This window comes from Schistocerca americana, chromosome 11, assembly GCF_021461395.2.
Source record: "Schistocerca americana isolate TAMUIC-IGC-003095 chromosome 11, iqSchAmer2.1, whole genome shotgun sequence".
NCBI lineage: Eukaryota > Metazoa > Arthropoda > Insecta > Orthoptera > Acrididae > Schistocerca > Schistocerca americana.
The window spans coordinates 196,164,075-196,187,122 of record NC_060129.1 but is presented as its reverse complement, the minus strand read 5'-3'; the positions used below and the strand labels follow the sequence as shown (position 1 = coordinate 196,187,122).

General features: G+C 45.7%; 1 protein-coding gene across 1 annotated transcript in view; it reads left to right on the top strand.

Annotated features, from left to right (window-relative positions):
* Positions 1-23,048, top strand: part of LOC124553544 — a 233,507-nt gene that overhangs the window by 156,086 nt on the left and 54,373 nt on the right. Inside the window, exon 11 of the mRNA XM_047127391.1 lies at positions 21,775-21,953. Within this exon, the coding sequence (XP_046983347.1) occupies positions 21,775-21,953 (179 nt within the window). The remainder of the gene's footprint in view (positions 1-21,774; positions 21,954-23,048) is intronic.

Here is a 23,048-nt window from a genome sequence, read left to right as displayed (position 1 = left end):
TTCGCAGGCAGTGACAATCACCTGTATCTCATCATCCAGCATGTGTGTCTTTGTGGCGTATACTGTGTTCTCCAGAGTTCCCCACAGCAAGAAGTCTTAGAATGGTGTTAGATTGGGAGATGTGGGTGGAAACTCGACACAGTTCATCGGCTTATCTGCCTCTCGATACATGTTTCGTGCAGAAATTACTGCACATCGTGATGGTAATGTGAAGAGGCACCGTCTTGTTGAACCAAAAAAAAAAATAAACTGTATCTTACCTCGCTACAGTTGGTAAGCGGGTGGTGCAATTTGTTCCAGCAACATGGTGAAGTGCTTTACACCTGCCAGCGTTTCTTCAAAGCTCAGGTGCCTCTGACAGATATACCTCACCCCACTGACAACCCAGGAAGGACAACAGTTGATTATTCCACAACAGGGGGTTTGTCTCTTGCTCAGTATACACATTAATGACAATTTATGGTTTGAAACTTCCTTTCAGATTAAAACTGTGTGCCGGACCGAGACTCGAACTCGGGACCTTTGCCTTTCGCGGGCAAGTGCTCTACCGACTGAGCTACCCGAGCTCGACTCACTCCCCGTCCTCACAGCTTTACTTCTGCCAGTATCTCGTCTCCTACCTTCCCAACTTTACAGAAGCTGTCCTGCGAACCTTGCAGAACTAGCAGTCCTGAAAGAAAGGATATTGAGGAGACATGGCTTAGCCACAGCCTGGGGGATGTTTCCAGAATGAGATTTTCACTGTGCAGAGGAGTGTGCGCTGATATGAAACTTCCTGGCAGATTAAAACTGTGTGCCGGACCGAGACTCGAACTCGGGACCTTTGCCTTTCGGGGGCAAGTGCTCTACCGGCTGAGCTACCCAAGCACGACTCACGCCCCGTCCTCACAGCTTTAATTCCGCCAGTACCTCGTCTCCTACCTTCCAAACTTTACAGAAGCTCTCCTGCGAACCTTGCAGAACTAGCACTCCTGAAAGAAAGGATATTGAGGAGACATGGCTTAGCCACAGCCTGGGTGATGTTTCCAGAATGAGATTTTCACTCTGCAGCGGAGTGTGCGCTGATATGAAACTTCGTGGCAGATTCAAACTGTGTGCCGGACCGAGGCCTGAACTCGGGACCTTTGCCTTTCGCAGGCAAGTGCTCTACCGGCTGAGCTACCCAAGCACGACTCACGCCCCGTCCTCACAGCTTTAATTCCGCCAGTACCTCGTCTCCTACCTTCCAAACTTTACAGAAGCTCTCCTGCGAACCTTGCAGAACTAGCACTCCTGAAAGAAAGGATATTGAGGAGACATGGCTTAGCCACAGCCTGGGTGATGTTTCCAGAATGAGATTTTCACTCTACAGCGGAGTGTGCGCTGATATGAAACTTCGTGGCAGATTCAAACTGTGTGCCGGACCGAGGCCTGAACTCGGGACCTTTGCCTTTCGCAGGCAAGTGCTCTACCGGCTGAGCTACCCAAGCACGACTCACGCCCCGTCCTCACAGCTTTAATTCCGCCAGTACCTCGTCTCCTACCTTCCAAACTTTACAGAAGCTCTCCTGCGAACCATGCAGAACTAGCACTCCTGAAAGAAAGGATATTGAGGAGACATGGCTTAGCCACAGCCTGGGTGATGTTTCCAGAATGAGATTTTCACTCTACAGCGGAGTGTGCGCTGATATGAAACTTCGTGGCAGATTCAAACTGTGTGCCGGACCGAGGCCTGAACTCGGGACCTTTGCCTTTCGCAGGCAAGTGCTCTACCGGCTGAGCTACCCAAGCACGACTCACGCCCCGTCCTCACAGCTTTAATTCCGCCAGTACCTCGTCTCCTACCTTCCAAACTTTACAGAAGCTCTCCTGCGAACCTTGCAGAACTAGCACTCCTGAAAGAAAGGATATTGAGGAGACATGGCTTAGCCACAGCCTGGGTGATGTTTCCAGAATGAGATTTTCACTCTACAGCGGAGTGTGCGCTGATATGAAACTTCGTGGCAGATTCAAACTGTGTGCCGGACCGAGGCCTGAACTCGGGACCTTTGCCTTTCGCAGGCAAGTGCTCTACCGGCTGAGCTACCCAAGCACGACTCACGCCCCGTCCTCACAGCTTTAATTCCGCCAGTACCTCGTCTCCTACCTTCCAAACTTTACAGAAGCTCTCCTGCGAACCATGCAGAACTAGCACTCCTGAAAGAAAGGATATTGAGGAGACATGGCTTAGCCACAGCCTGGGTGATGTTTCCAGAATGAGATTTTCACTCTACAGCGGAGTGTGCGCTGATATGAAACTTCGTGGCAGATTCAAACTGTGTGCCGGACCGAGGCCTGAACTCGGGACCTTTGCCTTTCGCAGGCAAGTGCTCTACCGGCTGAGCTACCCAAGCACGACTCACGCCCCGTCCTCACAGCTTTAATTCCGCCAGTACCTCGTCTCCTACCTTCCAAACTTTACAGAAGCTCTCCTGCGAACCTTGCAGAACTAGCACTCCTGAAAGAAAGGATATTGAGGAGACATGGCTTAGCCACAGCCTGGGTGATGTTTCCAGAATGAGATTTTCACTCTACAGCGGAGTGTGCGCTGATATGAAACTTCGTGGCAGATTCAAACTGTGTGCCGGACCGAGGCCTGAACTCGGGACCTTTGCCTTTCGCAGGCAAGTGCTCTACCGGCTGAGCTACCCAAGCACGACTCACGCCCCGTCCTCACAGCTTTAATTCCGCCAGTACCTCGTCTCCTACCTTCCAAACTTTACAGAAGCTCTCCTGCGAACCATGCAGAACTAGCACTCCTGAAAGAAAGGATATTGAGGAGACATGGCTTAGCCACAGCCTGGGTGATGTTTCCAGAATGAGATTTTCACTCTACAGCGGAGTGTGCGCTGATATGAAACTTCGTGGCAGATTCAAACTGTGTGCCGGACCGAGGCCTGAACTCGGGACCTTTGCCTTTCGCAGGCAAGTGCTCTACCGGCTGAGCTACCCAAGCACGACTCACGCCCCGTCCTCACAGCTTTAATTCCGCCAGTACCTCGTCTCCTACCTTCCAAACTTTACAGAAGCTCTCCTGCGAACCTTGCAGAACTAGCACTCCTGAAAGAAAGGATATTGAGGAGACATGGCTTAGCCACAGCCTGGGTGATGTTTCCAGAATGAGATTTTCACTCTACAGCGGAGTGTGCGCTGATATGAAACTTCGTGGCAGATTCAAACTGTGTGCCGGACCGAGGCCTGAACTCGGGACCTTTGCCTTTCGCAGGCAAGTGCTCTACCGGCTGAGCTACCCAAGCACGACTCACGCCCCGTCCTCACAGCTTTAATTCCGCCAGTACCTCGTCTCCTACCTTCCAAACTTTACAGAAGCTCTCCTGCGAACCATGCAGAACTAGCACTCCTGAAAGAAAGGATATTGAGGAGACATGGCTTAGCCACAGCCTGGGTGATGTTTCCAGAATGAGATTTTCACTCTACAGCGGAGTGTGCGCTGATATGAAACTTCGTGGCAGATTCAAACTGTGTGCCGGACCGAGGCCTGAACTCGGGACCTTTGCCTTTCGCAGGCAAGTGCTCTACCGGCTGAGCTACCCAAGCACGACTCACGCCCCGTCCTCACAGCTTTAATTCCGCCAGTACCTCGTCTCCTACCTTCCAAACTTTACAGAAGCTCTCCTGCGAACCTTGCAGAACTAGCACTCCTGAAAGAAAGGATATTGAGGAGACATGGCTTAGCCACAGCCTGGGTGATGTTTCCAGAATGAGATTTTCACTCTACAGCGGAGTGTGCGCTGATATGAAACTTCGTGGCAGATTCAAACTGTGTGCCGGACCGAGGCCTGAACTCGGGACCTTTGCCTTTCGCAGGCAAGTGCTCTACCGGCTGAGCTACCCAAGCACGACTCACGCCCCGTCCTCACAGCTTTAATTCCGCCAGTACCTCGTCTCCTACCTTCCAAACTTTACAGAAGCTCTCCTGCGAACCATGCAGAACTAGCACTCCTGAAAGAAAGGATATTGAGGAGACATGGCTTAGCCACAGCCTGGGTGATGTTTCCAGAATGAGATTTTCACTCTACAGCGGAGTGTGCGCTGATATGAAACTTCGTGGCAGATTCAAACTGTGTGCCGGACCGAGGCCTGAACTCGGGACCTTTGCCTTTCGCAGGCAAGTGCTCTACCGGCTGAGCTACCCAAGCACGACTCACGCCCCGTCCTCACAGCTTTAATTCCGCCAGTACCTCGTCTCCTACCTTCCAAACTTTACAGAAGCTCTCCTGCGAACCATGCAGAACTAGCACTCCTGAAAGAAAGGATATTGAGGAGACATGGCTTAGCCACAGCCTGGGTGATGTTTCCAGAATGAGATTTTCACTCTACAGCGGAGTGTGCGCTGATATGAAACTTCGTGGCAGATTCAAACTGTGTGCCGGACCGAGGCCTGAACTCGGGACCTTTGCCTTTCGCAGGCAAGTGCTCTACCGGCTGAGCTACCCAAGCACGACTCACGCCCCGTCCTCACAGCTTTAATTCCGCCAGTACCTCGTCTCCTACCTTCCAAACTTTACAGAAGCTCTCCTGCGAACCTTGCAGAACTAGCACTCCTGAAAGAAAGGATATTGAGGAGACATGGCTTAGCCACAGCCTGGGTGATGTTTCCAGAATGAGATTTTCACTCTACAGCGGAGTGTGCGCTGATATGAAACTTCGTGGCAGATTCAAACTGTGTGCCGGACCGAGGCCTGAACTCGGGACCTTTGCCTTTCGCAGGCAAGTGCTCTACCGGCTGAGCTACCCAAGCACGACTCACGCCCCGTCCTCACAGCTTTAATTCCGCCAGTACCTCGTCTCCTACCTTCCAAACTTTACAGAAGCTCTCCTGCGAACCATGCAGAACTAGCACTCCTGAAAGAAAGGATATTGAGGAGACATGGCTTAGCCACAGCCTGGGTGATGTTTCCAGAATGAGATTTTCACTCTACAGCGGAGTGTGCGCTGATATGAAACTTCGTGGCAGATTCAAACTGTGTGCCGGACCGAGGCCTGAACTCGGGACCTTTGCCTTTCGCAGGCAAGTGCTCTACCGGCTGAGCTACCCAAGCACGACTCACGCCCCGTCCTCACAGCTTTAATTCCGCCAGTACCTCGTCTCCTACCTTCCAAACTTTACAGAAGCTCTCCTGCGAACCTTGCAGAACTAGCACTCCTGAAAGAAAGGATATTGAGGAGACATGGCTTAGCCACAGCCTGGGTGATGTTTCCAGAATGAGATTTTCACTCTACAGCGGAGTGTGCGCTGATATGAAACTTCGTGGCAGATTCAAACTGTGTGCCGGACCGAGGCCTGAACTCGGGACCTTTGCCTTTCGCAGGCAAGTGCTCTACCGGCTGAGCTACCCAAGCACGACTCACGCCCCGTCCTCACAGCTTTAATTCCGCCAGTACCTCGTCTCCTACCTTCCAAACTTTACAGAAGCTCTCCTGCGAACCATGCAGAACTAGCACTCCTGAAAGAAAGGATATTGAGGAGACATGGCTTAGCCACAGCCTGGGTGATGTTTCCAGAATGAGATTTTCACTCTACAGCGGAGTGTGCGCTGATATGAAACTTCGTGGCAGATTCAAACTGTGTGCCGGACCGAGGCCTGAACTCGGGACCTTTGCCTTTCGCAGGCAAGTGCTCTACCGGCTGAGCTACCCAAGCACGACTCACGCCCCGTCCTCACAGCTTTAATTCCGCCAGTACCTCGTCTCCTACCTTCCAAACTTTACAGAAGCTCTCCTGCGAACCTTGCAGAACTAGCACTCCTGAAAGAAAGGATATTGAGGAGACATGGCTTAGCCACAGCCTGGGTGATGTTTCCAGAATGAGATTTTCACTCTACAGCGGAGTGTGCGCTGATATGAAACTTCGTGGCAGATTCAAACTGTGTGCCGGACCGAGGCCTGAACTCGGGACCTTTGCCTTTCGCAGGCAAGTGCTCTACCGGCTGAGCTACCCAAGCACGACTCACGCCCCGTCCTCACAGCTTTAATTCCGCCAGTACCTCGTCTCCTACCTTCCAAACTTTACAGAAGCTCTCCTGCGAACCATGCAGAACTAGCACTCCTGAAAGAAAGGATATTGAGGAGACATGGCTTAGCCACAGCCTGGGTGATGTTTCCAGAATGAGATTTTCACTCTACAGCGGAGTGTGCGCTGATATGAAACTTCGTGGCAGATTCAAACTGTGTGCCGGACCGAGGCCTGAACTCGGGACCTTTGCCTTTCGCAGGCAAGTGCTCTACCGGCTGAGCTACCCAAGCACGACTCACGCCCCGTCCTCACAGCTTTAATTCCGCCAGTACCTCGTCTCCTACCTTCCAAACTTTACAGAAGCTCTCCTGCGAACCTTGCAGAACTAGCACTCCTGAAAGAAAGGATATTGAGGAGACATGGCTTAGCCACAGCCTGGGTGATGTTTCCAGAATGAGATTTTCACTCTACAGCGGAGTGTGCGCTGATATGAAACTTCGTGGCAGATTCAAACTGTGTGCCGGACCGAGGCCTGAACTCGGGACCTTTGCCTTTCGCAGGCAAGTGCTCTACCGGCTGAGCTACCCAAGCACGACTCACGCTCCGTCCTCACAGCTTTACTTCTGCCAGTACCTCGTCTCCTACCTTCCAAAAACAAAGAAGCTCTCCTGCGAACCTTGCAGAACTAGCCGCGGTAGAGAACTTGCCCGCGAAAGGCAAAGGTCCCGAGTTCGAGTCTTGGTCCGGCACACAGTTTTAATCTGACAGGAAGTTTCATATCAGCGCACACTCTGCTGCAGAGTGAAAATCTCATTCTGGAAATTTATGGTTTCATTAAGTTTAAACATTTCATCATCAGACCGGTCAGTGACATCAGTCAGCTGATGATTATTGCAGATGCGTTCAGAAAATTTGAAGCATAAAGCCAATTCCACGATTCACTGTAACTTTTTCAAATCCACGTTTCTGTGTCCACTCGTACCGAGACAGTGGACAGTCTCGGAAACTGTTTCATTGAGTAGGTGCCGATCTCAGTTACTTCTCTTCCAACTTCGTGGCACGTTGTCTTGTCGGGATGTTGGCATGCTGACAATGTGACCGATTTCCTCGTGAAGTCCTTTTCGTCATTGCCGGATACAGTGCCCGCAGTACTGTCAGAAGCATCAGGTAGACTAGTTCCTCAACACTGGTTCGGGACCCAGTGCCCTCGATCCATGGGATCGTTACGTGCTGCATATCCGTAGGGTGTAGAGCTGGGTAGTTTGCGAATGAACAGGTGCAAAGGAACGGTTCACCAAGATGAACGAAAGGACCGAGGAACGAATTCCAAGGAACGATCAGTTCATAGTTCACTTCTGTCGCGGCGGTCTACTTATAAGTTCCCGGGAACGAGGAACGATCGGTCCATAGTTCACTTCTGTCGCGGCGGTCTACTTATAGTTCCCGGGAACGAGGAACGATCGGTCCATAGTTCACTAGTTCACTTCGGTCACGGCAGTCACTTGGCCAGTTCTCGTTTGAGCCTCGGTCGCGTGCTCGCCTCAGTCTCGGCCTCCCTCGGCCGCACTCGCCGTTCTTCGCACGACCACCTGTCTCAGTTCCACTGCCGACTGCTCCTAGTCAGTTCAGTATCCAGTTGTTCATTTCGTTCACTGCGCTCGCCCAGTTTACATGTGTTCCAAACTGTTCTTGCACTTGGGTCTGGCTATTCGTCGTCCATGACTGGTAATCGAATAGTATTTTATAGTTACGTAAATTACATAAAAATTACGTTGTATGTAATAGGTACATCTTTCAGGTAACAAAAGAGCATATCAGCTCACTTCATTATATCGATGAATAGCAGAAGACATACTTATAACAAGGCAAGTTTTTTTTATTCATATATTTTTTTTGTTTCATCGACTTGATTTAGCAACCAACTTTCAATAATTTGCTTATTTTTTAGTGTAAGAAAATTCATATAAAACGATTTTCGTGTATCTTTTGTATACAAAACACTACATTTTGGAAGGCTCTAATTATTTTTAAGTTTTGTTGTTTCCAATTTGCATTACCTGCTAGTTTGGTTTCTTTGGAAAAAAAAGTGGGTTTTGGGTCATTTTGGCTCAGTAGCAAAAGCGGTGCCTCTCGATTTGAAAAGACATAGATTGCCATAAAATCGTATTTACTTATTACCTCAAAAACATTTCTTCAGAAGGAGCTTTCAAACCAAAAACTTTATTACTGCGAACTTAATTATTATTATTATTATTATTGTTGCTGCATTAACTTTAATAATGCAACATAAAAACCTAATTTTTACTAAGCGTGTGTCGCAAATATAATGACAGAACCACATTTTATTTTATGCTTCAATAAAGTCTACTTCGCCTACGAACTCAGAGACAACGTGAAGTATATATAGGGTGTATACGATTATTATTTACAACGTAGCATAGCTATGTAGTGGAAGTCAAAGTGAAGAATTTTATACAAGACGCTTGTGGTCTATTAAGTTGGGAAACAGCCACCAACAGGTTTACGAGACTACATGTGCTATAGCCCATGCGCGTCGCGTGAGATTTTCATCTTCTCTTCTCCAGCTCTCTACACATCGTCATCGATTGTTTCACCGTTGTTGCTTGCATTAGCTCGTTATTTCTTCAGTGCCTAATTATTACATGTTTGTCTGTTTGTTGTATCTGCTCGTAACGGGCAACACGTCGTCCGTAGTTGGCGAGCAGTCTGTACTCGGGGCTGGTTTTCTGTGTGCCACCCTGTATTATTTCCCTGCGATCAGCCACACAAGGCTACAGTAGGCTAAACGAGAGCTTCTGCAGAATCACAGAAATTACTTGCAAAAGTGTGTAAGAGTTCTGTAATGAATAAAAACTCTGTACTCGAGGGGGGAGTCAAGTGCCCCCCCTCTTGGTACCCTCCATCCTTCAGTCACTTACACTACTAGTTTTCAGTCTTTCATAAGAACCATATGTGTTGTTGTTGTTGTTGTTGTGGTCTTCAGTCCTGAGACTGGTTTGATGCAGCTCTCCATACTACTCTATCCTGTGCAAGCTTCTTCATCTCCCAGTACCTACTGCAACCTACATCCTTCTGAATCTGCTTAGTGTATTCATCTCTTGGTCTCCCTCTACGATTTTTACCCTCCACGCTGCCCTCCAGTACTAAACTGGTGATCCATTGATGCCTCAGAATGTGTCCTACCAACCGATCCCTTCTTCTAGTCTAAACGTAGAAGAATCTTTTTACCCATTCACCAAGTGTACAAATTAGGTGGGTCGACAACATACTCCTGTCATGTGACGCACATGCCATCACAAGTGTCGTATAGAATATATCAGACACGTTTTCCAGTGGAAAACGTGGTATGCAGATGAAAATCAGATTTGCTTTACACACAACGTGTAGTAGTCATGAGAGTTAGTTGGCTCTGAGCACTATGGGACTTAACATCTTAGGTCATCAGTCCCCTAGAACTTAGAACTAGTTAAACCTAACTAACCTAAGGACATCACACACATCCATGCCCGAGGCAGGATTCGAACCTGCGACCGTAGCGGTCCTGCGGTTCCAGACTGCAGCGCCTTTAACCGCACGGCCACTTCGGCCGGCGAGAGTTAGTTACCTTTGAGATTGGACGTTGTGGGTCGATGTTAGTTAAGAATGTCTTTTAGGCGCCGGCCGAAGTGCCCGTGCGGTTAAAGGCGCTGCAGTCTGGAACCGCAGGACCGCTACGGTCGCAGGTTCGAATCCTGCCTCGGGCATGGATGTTTGTGATGTCCTTAGGTTAGTTAGGTTTAACTAGTTCTAAGTTCTAGGGGACTAATGACCTCAGCAGTTGAGTCCCATAGTGCTCAGAGCCATTTGAACCATTTTTTTGTCTTTTAGGTGACAAAGATGCCATTAACGCCACCTTACTGAGTTTGAATGGGGTCATGTTATAGAGCTATGAGAAGCTGGGTATATTACAGAAAGACTTGGCAGGTATGTAGTCACTGTACACGATTTCTGACAGCGGTGGTCACACGAATGTTTTGTCGCGAGAAGTTCTGACGACTGCGATTCTACACTGTCACTAACAAGGGAACCTCCCCATCGCACCCCCCTCAGATTTAGTTATAAGTTGGCACAGTGGGTAGGGCTTGAAAAACTGAACACACATCAATCGAGAAAGCAGGAAGAAGTTGTGTGGAACTATGAAAAAAAATTAGTAAAATACACAAACTGAGTAGTCCATGTGCAAGATAGGCAACATCAAGGAGAATGTGAACACAGGAGCGCCGTGGTCCCGTGGTTAGCGTGAGTAGCTGCGGAATGAGAGGTCCTTGGTTCAAGTCTTCCCTTGACTCAAAATTTTACTTTCTTTATTTTCGCAAAGTTATGATCTGTCTGTTCCTTCATTGACGTCTCTGTTCACTGTAATAAGTTTAGTGTCTGTGTTTTGCGACCGCACCGCAAAACCTTGGCGATTAGTAGACGAAAGGACGTGCCTCTCCAATGGGAACCGAAAACATTTGATGGCAAGGTCATAGGTCAACCGATTCCTCCACAGGAAAACACGTCTGATATATCCCATACGACACTGGTGACGGCATGTGCGTCACATGACAGGAATATGTTGTCGACCCACCTAACTTGTACACTTGGCGAATGGGTAAAAAGATTCTTCTACCTTGCCCGATTTAGGTTTTCTTGTGGATGTGATAATCACTCGCAAAAAAGTGATGAAAACGTAAGAGTTTGTCACATAAACTGAAAATAAGAAATTAAACTTTTCACTCGAGGGAAGACTTGAACCAAGGACCTCTGGTTCCGTAGCTGCTCTCGCTAACCACGGCACCACAGCGCTCCTTGACTCCCATTGTCCTTGATGTTGCATATCATCGCATGGACTACTCAGTTTGTATATTTTACTAATTTTTTTAATAGTTCCACACAACTTCTTCCTGTTTTCTCGATTCATTTGTGTTTAGGTTTTCAAGGCCTATCCACTGTGCCAACTTATAACTAAATCTGAGGGGGGTGCGATGGGGAGGTTCCCTTGTAAGTATCGCCAAAATACCCAAAAAGTACCGTGTTAACTAATGCAGTCAAAAACAACTCGTATCTAAGTAAATGTTTCTCCAAATTTTACTTCCCAACACAATATCTGACAGTGCATTTTTCCCAGTTTAGCATAGAATAAACATATTAAATAAAAATAAAAAAAAAGTTTGCTTCTAACATCAATAAACAAAAGGATACCACAGTTGAGTGATGAACCCACAATTGTACATGACTCTCGTTCAAAGTAATCACAACCCATGTGGTTTGACAGCTACCCACCTTTGAATTACCCACTAGAGAATGTTAGCACCAGTAGCAAGCGAGCTTCACTGTCATGGGTCAACGTTTAAGAAATTAATGGCGGGCGCCCTTGTCCCAGTAGCAAAACATTACAATACTTCTGGTAAAATGTTAGGCCACACGAATTTAGACGCATACCCTCCAAAAGTTATAAAAAATATACAGGCAGTGGCAGCGGATTTAAAATGTAAAAAAAAAAATGGAAATAGTTAAAAGGGGAAATGCCTACTGCTAAAGAAAGTCAACAATGTATACATAGAACACACCACTTCGTGGATAACACTTTTATTCTAAAGAAGACAAATGTTATGTGAATGTCAGCCAAAAGGAAAAGAAATTACAAATTAAAATTGTTTGCAATAATTTTGAGCCTTTGAGAGGAGAGCGCTGCTTTTAAATCTTATCTTGTGGGTTATGACGATGGTCGCGATGTCGACGGCAGCAGGCTGGTCCTGGTGAAACGCTGAGATCTGCTCCCATGGTCGTGTGATTGCATCATCATCATCATCATAATCATTTAAGACTGATTAAGCCTTTCAGCGTTCAGTCTGGAGCATAGCCCCCCTTATACAGTTCCTCCACGATCCCCTATTCAGTGCTAACATTGGTGCCTCTTCTGATGTTAAGCCTATTACTTCAAAATCATTCTTAACCGAATCCAGGTACCTTCTCCTCGGTCTGCCTCGACTCCTCCTACCCTCTACTGCTGAACCCACGAGTCTCTTGGGTAGCCTTGCTTCTCCCATGCGTGTAACATGACCCCACCATCTAAGCCTGCTCGCTCTGACTGCTACATCTATAGAGTTCATTCCCAGTTTGATTTCCTCATTGTGGACACCCTCCTGCCATTGTTCCCATCTACTAGTACCTGCAATCATCCTAGCTACTTTCATATCCGTAACCTCAGCCTTGTTGATAAGGTAACTTGAATCCACTCAGCTTTCGCTCCCATACAACAAAGTTGGTCGAAAGATCGAACGGTGCACAGATAACTTAGTCTTGGTACTGACTTCCTTCTTGCAGAAGAGAGTAGATCGTAGCTGAGCGCTCACTGCATTAGCTTTGCTACACCTCGCTTCCAGTTCTTTCACTATGTTGCCATCCTGTGAGAATATGCATCCTAAGTACTTGAAACCGTCCACCTGTTCTAACTTTGTTCCTCCTATTTGGCACTCAATCCGTTTATATCTCTTTCCCACTGACATTACTTTCGTTTTGGAGATGCTAATCTTCATACCGTAGTCCTTACATTTCTGATCTAGCTCTGAAATATTACTTTGCAAACTTTCAATCGAATCTGCCATCACAACTAAGTCATCCGCATATGCAAGACTGCTTATTTTGTGTTCACATATCTTAATCTCACCCAGCCAGTTTATTGTTTTCAACATATGATCCATAAATAATATGAACAACAGTGGAGACAGGTTGCAGCCTTGCCTTACCCCTGAAACTACTCTGAACCATGAACTCAATTTACCGTCAACTCTAACTGCTGCCTGACTATCTATGTAAAGACCTCTAATTGCTTGCAAAAGTTTGCTTCCTATTCCATAGTCTCGTAGAACAGACAATAACTTCCTCCTAGGAACCCGGTCATATGCCTTTTCTAGATCTATAAAGCATAGATACAATTCCCTGTTCCACTCATAACACTTCTCCATTATTTGCCGTAAGCTAAAGATCTGGTCCAGACAACCTCTAAGAGGCCTAAACCCACACTGATTTTCATCCAATTGGTCCTCAACTAATACTCGCACTTTCCTTTCAACAATACCTGCGAAGATTTTACCCACAACGCTGATTAAAGAGATACCTCTGTAGTTCTTACAATCTTTTCTGTTTCCATGTTTAAAGATTGGTGTGATTACTGCTTTTGTCCAGTCTGATGGAACCTGTCCCGACTCCCAGGCCGTTTCAATTATCCTGTGTAGCCATTTAAGACCTGACATTCCACTGTATTTGAGGAGTTCCGACTTAATTTCATCCACCCCAGCCACTTTATTGCACTGCAATCTATTGACCATTTTTTCCACTCCTCAAATGTGATCCTATTTCCATCATCATTCCTATCCCATTCTACCTCGAAATCTGAAACATTACTGATCGCATTTTCACCTACATTGAGCAACTCTTCAAAATACTCCCTCCATCTTCCCACGGCATCCACAGGATTCACCAGCAGTTTTCCTGACCTGTCCAAAATACTTGTCATTTCCTTCTTACCTCCCTTTCGAAGACTGCTAATTACACTCCAGAATGGTTTTCCAGCAGCTTGACCCATAGTCTCCAACCTGTTTCCAAAGTCTTCCCAAGATTTCTTCTTGACGTTCTTAGATAATACAAATCTCCTTCATCATAACCAACATGGATTCCGCAAACAGAGATCATGTGAAACTCAGCTCGCCCTATTTGCCCAAGAAATTCACAGTGCCGTAGACACTGGCGAGCAGATTGATGCCGTATTCCTGGACTTCAGGAAGGCATTTGATACGGTTCCGCACTTACGTTTAGTGAAAAAAATACGAGCTTACGGAATATCGGACCAGGTTTGTGATTGGATTCAGGATTTCCTAGAAGAAAGAACACAACATGTCATTCTTAACGGTTCAAAATCTGCAGATGTAGAGGTAATTTCGGGAGTACCGCAGGGAAGCGTGATAGGACCTTTATTGTTTACAATATACATAAATGACTTAGTTGACAACATCGGTAGCTCCGTGAGGCTATTTGCAGATGACACGGTTGTCTACAAGAAAGTAGCAACATCAGAAGACTCGTACGTACTCCAGGAGGACCTGCAGAGGATTAATGCATGGTGCGACAGCTGGCAGCTTTCCCTAAACGTAGATAAATGTAATCTAATGCGCATACATAGGGGCAGAAATCCATTCCAGTACGATTATGCCATAGGTGGTAAATCATTGGAAGCGGTAACGACCGTAAAATACTTAGGAGTTACTATCCGGAGCGATCTGAAGTGGAATGATCACATAAAACAAATAGTGGGAAAAGCAGGCGCCAGGTTGAGATTCATAGGAAGAATTCTAAGAAAATGTGACTCATCGACGAAAGAAGTAGCTTACAAAACGCTTGTTCGTCCGATTCTTGAGTATTGCTCATCAGTATGGGACCCTTACCAGGTTGGATTAATAGAAGAGATAGACATGATCCAGCGAAAAGCAGCGCGATTCGTCATGGGGACATTTATTCAGCGCGAGAGCGTTACGGAGATGCTGAACAAGCTCCAGTGGCGGACACTTCAAGAAAGGCGTTACGCAATACGGAGAGGTTTATTATCGAAATTACGAGAGAGCACATTCCGGGAAGAGATGGGCAACATATTACTACCGCCCACATATATCTCGCGTAATGATCACAACGAAAAGATCCGAGAAATTAGAGCAAATACGGAGACTTACAAGCAGTCGTTCTTCCCACGCACAATTCGTGAATGGAACAGGGAAGGGGGGATCAGATAGTGGTACAATAAGTACCCTCCGCCACACACCGTAAGGTGGCTCGCAGAGTATAGATGTAGATGTAGATGTAGATTGGATGCTGCAATTATCTGTTTGGCTTTGTTTCTTTCTTCAACATAACTTTCTCTGTCTACCTGAGTTCTAGTATGTAGCCATTTTTGATACGCCTTCTTTTTCCTTTTACAGGCTGCCTTGACTGTATCATTCCACCAAGCTGTTTGCTTCATCCTACTTTTACACACTACTGTTCCAAGACATTCTTTAGCCACTTCTAGTACTGTTAAAATCACCCATGAGCAGAACACTGTCCTTGTCCTTTACTCTAACAACTACATCACTGAGTGTGATTGCAGCTGATGATGTTTTCCTCGTAATCGGGCGGGCGGTGGTATTCAGTAAGCTGCACATCTGATTACAGTGGCATTTTTCAGGCCACAGGCTGGTCGATGTAATTGTTGTTACAGATGTCCGCATGTGCACAGTTTTAATGTTTCTGGCACACACAATTTAAGTTTACGTATGCCACACACAGTTTATAAAACTTGCCGACTGTGAATTCTGTAGAAAGTCAATTCGTATTATGAATGCCGCGATCGCAAAAAACCGTCCTGGGCGGGAATGTACTCACACACAATAGACAGTTCGCATAAGTTCAGAATGACTGCTACTGATTATAGGCATCCGGTAGTTCATCGAAACACGATTAAATACGTAAGTCCACAGTACTTGAGTGTACGAAAACACAGTCAAAATACAAGCGCAGTTCAATTCACAGACACAGAGCTACAATACCGTCCATTCTCGGTTGCATTGTCATAGTTACTTCGTCTCACGGCACAGTCTCAGAATTTACTTTTATCATATCACGTCCTGGTATAAAACAGTCATTAAAAACGTATATCGCTTGCCACTAAACTCAATCTTCACCAGCTCGTAAAAGTCACGACTCCCACAGTAAAACATGTGTCCTCCTCTCTTGCAACCCAACACCACACGCCCCCTTTGTCGGATCGACTATCGATATTGCTCTCTCTCAATACTCTCGCCCACAGTTCATACAACATCAAAGTAAATTACATATATCTTTGCACAACTATTTTCTACCAAACTTATTACAGTAAACGATAAAAAAAATACATTAAAAAAAAATTAAAGCTTTCCACAATCAATAAACTCTAAACATATTTATCTACTTACAAAAAAGAAATAATTTCCAGTTACATATTACATCTAGAAAACAACTTTTATCTCCATATTACAGGACAAACGAAAAATGCGCTACAACGTCAAAGATATATGAAAAACAAGATAAATATACAGGGTGTTACAAAAAGGTACGGCCAGACTTTCAGGAAACATCCCTCACACACAAATAAAGAAAAGATGTTATGTGGACATGTGTCCGGAAACGCTTAATTTCCATGTTAGAGCTCATTTTAGTTTTGTCAGTATGTACTGTACTTCCTCGATTCACCGCCAGTTGGCCCAATTGAAGGAAGGTAATGTTGACTTCGGTGCTTGTGTTGACATGCGACTCACTGCTCTACAGTACTAGCATCGAGCACATCAGTACGTAGCATCAACAGGTTAGTGTTCATCACGAATGTGGTTTTGCAGTCAGTGCAATGTTTACAAATGTGGAGTTGGCAGATGCCCATTTGATGTATGGATTAGCACGGGGCAATAGCCGTGGCGCGGTACGTTTGTATCGAGACAGATTTCCAGAACCAAGGTGTCCCGGCAGGAAGACGTTCGAAGCAATTGATCGGCGTCTTAGGGAGCACGGAACATTCCAGCCTATGACTCGCGACTGGGGAAGACCTAGAACGACGAGGACACCTGCAATGGACGAGGCAATTCTTCGTGCAGTTGACGATAACCCTAATGTCAGCGTCAGAGAAGTTGCTGCTGTACAAGGTAACGTTGACCACGTCACTGTATGGAGAGTGCTACGGGAGAACCAGTTGTTTCCGTACCGTGTACAGCGTGTGCAGGCACTATCAGCAGCTGATTGGCCTCCACGGGTACACTTCTGCGAATGGTTCATCCGACAATGTGTCAATCCTCATTTCAGTGCAAATGTTCTTTTTACGGATGAGGTTTCATTCCAACGTGATCAAATTGTAAATTTTCACAATCAACATGTGTGGGCTGACGAGAATCCGCACGCAATTGTGCAATTACGTCATCGACTCAGATTTTCTGTGAACGTTTGGGCAGGCATTGTCGGTGATGTCTCGATTGGGCCCCGTGTTCTTCCACCTACGCTCAGTGGAGCACGTTATCACGATTTCATATGGGATACTCTACCTGTGCTGCTAGAACACGTGCCTTTACAAGTACGATACACCATGTGGTTCATGCACGATGGAGCTCCTGCACATTTCAGTCGAAGTGTTCATACGCTTCTCAACAACAGATTCGGTGACCGACGGATTGGTAGAGGCGGACCAATTCCGTGGCCTCCACGCTCTCCTGACCTCAACCCTCTCGACTTTCATTTATGGGGGCATTTGAAAGCTCTCGTCTACGCAACCCCGGTACCAAATGTAGAGACTCTTCGTGCTCGTATTGTGGACGGCTGTGATACAATACGCCATTCTCCAGGGCTGCATCAGCGCATCAGGGATTCCGTGCGGCGGAGGGTGGATGCACGTATCCTCGCTAACGGAGGACATTTTGAACATTTCCTGTAACAAAGTGTTTGAAGTCACGCTGGTACGTTCTGTTGCTGTGTGTTTCCATTCCGTGATGAATGTGATTTGAAGAGAAGTAATAAAATGAGCTCTAACATGGAAAGTAAGCGTTTGCGGACACATGTCCACATAACATCTTTTCTTTATTTGTGTGTGAGAAATGTTTCCTGAAGGTTGGCCGTACCTTTTTGTGTAACACCCTATTGCAAATAAAGATGTCTTCACAAAGTCTACTGTCATGTTCGGTGTGTGGCTCCGGCGCATTCTGCTGCATGTGCAGCAACAATTGTAGCAGTGGTTGGCCCCACAGTGACACAACAAACTCTTACAAATCAGACACTCGATTCAAGGACAGTTCTGAGCCAGACACGCTGTAGTGTGGTTTCCACTGACCTCAAACCACCGGCATCTGCGACTTCAGCGGTGTCAAGTGAGAGCTCATTGGAAGGAAGGGCGGAGGTCTGTTGCGTTTTCTGACGAAAGCTGCTTCTGCCTCGGTGCCAGTAATGGCCGAGTGTTGGTTAGGTGTGCAGCCAATCTGTCTGCATGCTAAGCATGCGGGATCTACACCTGGAGTAATGGTTTGGGGCGCAATTTCCTATGACAGCAGGATCAGTCTCGTGGTTATCCTACGGACACTGCCTGTGATTTTTTTTCTTTTATTTACTTACACGTCTAGTTCCGTACTACCAAATTGAAGAGCAAATCTCCAAGGTCACGGAATGTGTCAGTACACGAAATTACAACATACGGGTAGTAACAGATAAAATAAAATGTTTATGAACCCAAAAAAAGTCAAGTTGTAAGTTTAAATAAACACAAATAAAAAAAAAACATAGGAATCAGCTTAATTTTTCAAGGAAGTCCTCGACAGAATAGAAAGAGTGACCCATGATGATGAAACTCTTCAGTTTCGGTTTCAAAGCGCATAGATTACTGCTGAGACTTTTCAGTTCTTTTGGTGGCTTTTTGAAAATGGATGCAGCAGTATGCTGCATGTCTTTCTGCACAAGAGTTATGGAAGTGCAATCCAAATGCAGATTGGGTTTCTGCGCAGTATTAACTGAGTGAAAGCTGAAACTTCCTGGCAGATTAAAACTGTGTGCTGGACCGAGACCCGAACTCTGGACCTTTGCCTTCGCAGGCAAGTGCTCTACCAACTGAGCTACCGAAGCACGACTCACGCCCGGTACTCACAGCCTTACTTCTGCCAGTACCTCGTCTCCTACCTTCCAAACTTTACAGGAGCTCTCCTGCGAACCCTGCAGAACTAGCACTCCTGAAAGAAAGGATATTGCGGAGACATGGCTTAGCCACAGCCTGGGGGGATGTTTCCAGAATGAGATTTTCACTCTGCAGCAGAGCGTGTGCTGATATGAAACTTCCTGGCAGATTAAAACTGTGTGCCCGACCGAGGCAAAGGTCCCGAGTTCGAGTCCCGGTCCGGCACACAGTTTTAATCTGCCAGGAAGTTTCATATCAGCACACACTCTGCTGCAGAGTGAAAATCTCATTCTGAGTGAAAGCTGCTAATTCTTGGGAATAAGCTGATATTGTTAACACGAAATGACAGATAAGACTATATATATTGAGTGGCCAATGTCAGAATACCCAGACTAGCGAACAGGGGTCGATGAGAGGCTCACGAACTCACACCACTTATTGCCCGAACTGCCCATTTCTGAGCAAAAAATGCCCTTGAGAATGGGAAGAGTTATCCCAAAATATAATGCCGTATGACATGAGCAAATGAAAATTAACAAAGTAGACGAATTTTCATGTCGAACGCTGACTCACTTCAGATACCGTTAGAGTAGTAAAAATGGCAGCATTAAGTCTTTGAACAAGATCCTGACTGTGGACTTTCCACGACAGTTTACTATCTATCTGAATACTTAGACATATCTACAAACAAAGATGATGTGACTTACCAAATGAAAGTGCTGGCAGGTCGACACACACACAAACAAACACAAACATACACACAAAATTCAAGCTTTCGCAACAAACTGTTGCCTCATCAGGAAGGAGGGAAGGAGAGGGAAAGACGAAAGGATGTGGGTTTTAAGGAGTCATTCCAATCCCGGGAGCGGAAGGACTTACCTTAGGGGGGAAAAAAGGACGGGTATACACTCGCGCACACACACACACACACACACGCACACACACACACACACACATATCCATCCACACATATACAGACACAAGCAGACATATTTAAAGACAAAGACAACTCTTTGTCTTTAAATATGTCTGCTTGTGTCTGTATATGTCTTTAAATATGTCTGCTTGTGTCTGTATATGTCTTTAAATATGTCTGCTTGTGTCTGTATATGTGTGGATGGATATATGTGTGTGTGTGTGTGTGTGTGTGTGTGTGTGTGTGTGCGCGCGAGTGTATACCCGTCCTTTTTTCCCCCCTAAGGTAAGTCCTTCCGCTCCCGGGATTGGAATGACTCCTTAAAACCCACATCCTTTCGTCTTTCCCTCTCCTTCCCTCCTTCCTGATGAGGCAACAGTTTGTTGCAAAAGCTTGAATTTTGTGTGTATGTTTGTGTTTGTTTGTGTGTCTGTCGACCTGCCAGCATTTTCATTTGGTAAGTCACATCATCTTTGTTTGTAGATATATTTTTCCTACGTGGAATCTTTCCCTCTATTATAACCATATCATTAATTTGAATACTTAATTTGAACTGTTTAGTTTCCCTAATCATATGCCAATTGTGTGAAATTAAAACGTCAGGTTTTGTTGAATTGTGTGTCGGATCTGTAAAAACTGAGTCTCACTGTGATTTAGCATTAGTTTATTTTTTACAAGCCACGAACTTATGTCATGTCATGAACTGCACTATTTGAAACAGAGCAAATGTTGCACACAACATCCTTTACTGCGAAGCTAATGCCATCAGCAAACAGAAATATTTTAGAGTTACCCGTAATACTAGAGGGCGTATCATTTATGTAAATGAGGAACAGGAGCGGCCCCAACACTGATCCCTGTGGCACCCCCCCACTTGTCTGTACCCCAGTCAGACCCCCACATCACAGCCATTCTCAACAGTGTGAACAATGACCTTTTGCTGCTTTTTGTTAAAATAGGAGGTGAACCAATTGTGTGTGAGCTGCTTCTTGTATTCCATACTGGTCCTACTTCTGGAGCAATATTTTGTGATCAACAAAATCAAACGCCTTAGTTAAATCAGAAAATGTGCCTAGCATTTGAAACCTTTTTTTTAAATCCATCTAGTACCTCACAGATAAAAGAGAATATACCATTTTGAGTTGTTAAATGACAATTAAACCGAACTGTATATTTGATAGCAAATTATGTGATATAAAATGATCAGTTATCCATACGTACACAGCCTTTTCAATAACTGTATCAAACATTGATGGCATAGAAATAGGTCTGAAATTCTTTACATTATCCCCTTTTCCCTTTTTATAAAGCGGCTTTGCTACTTAGTACTTCAATTGCTCAGAAAACTGACCATTCCTAAAGGAAAAATTACAAATGCGGCTAAATAGAGGGCTAACATGTGCAGCACAGTACTTTAATATTGTGCTAGACAGTCCATCATAACCATGAGAGTCCTTAGTCTTCAGTGATTTAATTACTGACTCAATTGTACGTAAGTCTGGTGATTCGACCTGCTGTGCTGGCATTTACGAACAGCATTCCAGGGGATGTTTTCCAACAGGATCACGCACAACCGCATACCACTGTCGTAACCAATCATCGTGCATAGTGTGTCGACATGTAGCCTTGGCATCCACAGTCACCAGATCTGTTTCCAATCGAGCACGTACGGGACACCGTCGGATGACAACCCTAGTGTCATCGACAGTGAGCGTTAACTGTCCCTATATTGACCAATCGTGTGCAACAGGGGTTGAACTCCACCCCACAAACTGACTTCTGCACCTTTATGACAGAATTCGAGCACATTTGCATGCTTGCAGTCAACATTCTGGCAGATACACCGGTTATTAATGTGCCAGCATTTCACATTTTCAGTAGCTTATATCACGTTTACTTTAACCTGTGACGTTCCAGTGTTGATCACTTAAATACGTTGCCTAGACTAATGTTTTCGTGAAATTTCTTTACTCTACATGATTTCTTGGTGTTAAGACCTTTTTTTTTCTGTCAGTGCGCAAAGTGAAGAGAGGTGAGGGGAATTTTTGGACATCAGTAGTAAAGGTCTCCTTTGTACGGTCTGGGCTGAGCCCTGTGCCTTTGTTTGTCTGGCAGGAGGGCGACGGTGACTGAGATTTACGCCTACATCGCGAGCCACTTCCCCTACTACGAGCGCAACAAGAAGGTCTGGCAAAAATCGATCCGCAACATCCTGTCGCTCGGCAAGTACTTCGTCAAAGTGCCGCGGGAGGACGGCGACCGCAAGGGCGACCGCTGCTGCTTCTGGGTGCTCAGTAAGTCGAGCGACAAGTGCCGGGGTGACATGGCGTCACCTCCTCTTTTCCTACTCTCTCACTGCTTAAAAAAAAATAATAATAAAAATGTTTTCCACTGTATTGTGTGATGAAACTGTAACCAGTATTTAGGATGATGAGGAGAAAACAGTCTTGGTTGCGATGTTGAAATTGCTGTTTATTTATTCATCAGTGACATGAAATGTGTGTCATTGGTGAATAAATAAACAGCAATTTCAACCAAGACTGTTTTCTTCTCATCATATACAAGGGTGGTTTGGAAAGTTCTCGGAACGGAATAGAAAAAAAAAACTTACGTCACTGAAACCTTTTATTTTTCAATGTAGTCTCTTTGTAGATTAATGCACTCGGTCCAACGATGTTCCGGTGCCTTGATCCCATCTCAAAAATAAGTTTCCTCCAGGCCTGGAAAACAATTGTTAACTCCGGCTATCAGTTCTTTGTTTGAAGCGAATCTTCATCCACCGAGAAAAATTTTCAGTTTTTGGGAAGAGATGGAAGTCTGACGGAGCCATATCAGGTGAATAAGGTGGGTGTGGCAACAGTTCGTACCTTAGTTGGTGTATTTTTGCCACGGCACGGCACGTGTGCGCAAGCGTGCGTTGTCTTGATGGAAGATGACATTCCTCCTGGCTAAACCTGGCCTTTTTTTTTGCGTACCTTTTGTTGCAATTTGTCCATGAGGATAGCATAGTATTCTCCAGTAATTGTTTGCCCAGTGGGGAGATAATCTACAAACAGAATCCCCTTCGCATCCCAGAACACTGACGCCAAGACCTTTCCCGCCGAAGTAATTGTCTTTGCTTTCTTTGGTGGCCGAGTATCGGCATCTTTCCTCTGCTTTGGCTGTTGTTCTGTCTCTGGGTGTATAGAAGTGCACACAAGTTTCATCTGTGCTCACGAACCAGCGCAGAAAATCTTGTTCGCTTCTTCTGAAACGGGCCAAACGTTGTTCCGATATGTGAATTCTCGTCCATTTTTGATTCATTGTCAAGAGTCGCGGCATCCATCTTGCAGAAAATTTTTTCCTTTCTAAAATGTGATATACCCGTGACATGTGGCGGGCGAGGGCAA